The sequence below is a fragment of the Vigna umbellata genome, chromosome 7 (assembly GCF_029865625.1).
Source record: "Vigna umbellata cultivar VRB3 chromosome 7, Vumbellata_1.0, whole genome shotgun sequence".
Taxonomy (NCBI): Eukaryota; Viridiplantae; Streptophyta; class Magnoliopsida; order Fabales; family Fabaceae; genus Vigna; species Vigna umbellata.
The window spans coordinates 27,682,926-27,684,811 of record NC_142171.1 but is presented as its reverse complement, the minus strand read 5'-3'; the positions used below and the strand labels follow the sequence as shown (position 1 = coordinate 27,684,811).

At 35.6% G+C, this 1,886-nt stretch overlaps 1 protein-coding gene across 1 annotated transcript; it reads left to right on the top strand.

The window, feature by feature from the left end:
• The first annotated feature begins 448 nt into the window (after window positions 1–448).
• Window positions 449–1,376, top strand: AIR12 (auxin-induced in root cultures-like protein). The gene has a single exon (XM_088094142.1). The coding sequence runs from the start codon at window positions 525–527 to the stop codon at window positions 1,260–1,262; it is 738 nt and encodes a 245-aa protein (XP_087950268.1). The 5' UTR covers window positions 449–524; the 3' UTR covers window positions 1,263–1,376.
• The last annotated feature ends 510 nt before the right edge of the window (window positions 1,377–1,886 follow it).

Sequence of the window (1,886 nt, the reverse complement as noted above, 5' to 3'; positions counted from 1 at the left end):
TAGTTTATTCCCTTAATTTTAACATAAAATTAAAACTTATTTTCTAAACATGTGATATATAAAAATAAATGAATATAATTCTTTAATTTAATTGCATTAAATTTTTTAAATGTAAATATAAATAATTTAAATACTAAAATTAAAAATATTTAATTCATGAAACATATTTAATTAATAAAAAATTAATGAAATTAAATTAAAAATATTATATTATTTAATTTTAAAATTTAATGTCAAAATATATTAAAATTTTGGACAAAAATAAATTTTAATTTGACAATAAAATTATAATATGACGCAGATAATGAACAAATTAAATGAAATGAATGTTTGCACATGAATAACATACCAAACAATTTTTTAGTTTCAAGAAACAATAAATCATCTTGTTTTTTCCAATCTCACTTTGTGCCATCCACACGCTTTCACTTCTATTATATATCTCTCTTCATTCTTCCTCAAAGCTAAACCAAGTTCATCTTTCTCTCTCTATCTCTCTGAACTTTTTTCTTACTAATTCATCAATGGCGTTTCACTCACCTTTCAAAAGCACCGTTACTCTTTCTCTCTTAGTTTTTCTCTCTCTCTTTTTCACTTCTTCCCATTCTGCCCTCACCTGCGCCTCCTATAAGCTTCCGGCAAACCGCACTTACTCCAACTGCACCGCCCTCCCCACCCTCGGCGCCATCCTCCACTACACCTACAACGCCACCAACCGCACCCTCGCCATCGCGTACGCCGCCGAACCACCCAAATCTGGGTGGGTGGCCTGGGGGCTCAACCTCGCCGGTGGCGGCATGATAGGCACGCAGGCCTTCATTGCGATCCCCGCCTCCGCCGGCGCCATCACCGTCCACCGCTACAACCTCACTGCCTACAAGGCCATCGACGAAGTCAAAGCCTTTACCTTTGACTCGTGGGACGTCGCCACGGAGGGGGCTGGCGGCGTCGTAGCGATCTTTGCCGTAGTTGCGATTCCCGAGAAGGCGGGGAACGTGACCCACGTGTGGCAGGTGGGACCCACCAAGGACGGGAAGCTGTCGATCCACGACACCAAGCCGGATAACCTGCAGTCAAAGGCGACGCTGCCGGTGGCGCTGGCTCCCGCATCTGCAGGTGGAAGCGGAAACAGTAGCGGAAGTGGGAACGCCACCGCGCCGGCCGCCTCGAGTGGGGACAAGAGTGGTGTGAGTGAGAGGTTTGGAGTTGGGTTTTACTTTGGGTTGATTGTGGCTTTGATGACTGGTGCTGTTGCTCTTTGAAGTGATTTTTTTTCTTTTTTTACTTTTAATTATTATCTCTATCATTTAATAATTTTTGCTAAACTGTGATAACTGATTTTTTTTATATTTATCATAGGAATTTCTTTTAATCCATTGTCATGATGATTTTATGTTTATTTTTCTCATTTTTCATTTTGGACTTTATCCATAATTTTGTTTATCTTCGTATTTTCAACGGTAAAGTTTATCTTTGATTCAATTACCAAAAGAAGTGTTTAGTTTTTTTTTGTTTTGTTTTTGTCTTTGGTTCAGTAATATTTATATACATTGTAATACTATATTTTTTTAGTGACTAATTTTTCATTATCTTGTAAACAACATCAAATTAGTCTCTATATTAAGGAGGAAAAAAAATATTAGTCTCAAATGAACTCGTCATGATCTTGTTCAAGAAGTTTAATTTCTTAATCAAATATAAATTTGAGTTTGAGCAAGACCAATAAAAACTGTAAACAAAACACTCACAAATTTACATTATTACTATAAAGTTATATCTTCATTGTATTTAAAATCAGAGTGGATGAATAAAATTGTATTATTAAATTATACTAATTATTACATATTTTTTTGGAAAAATATAAATTAGTCGTAGATTATAAAAAA

What these genes read in the sequence shown, in the direction of transcription:
- AIR12 (XM_088094142.1), top strand. Translation starts at nt 525, where the DNA reads ATGGCGTTTCACTCACCTTTCAAAAGCACCGTTACTCTTTCTCTCTTA.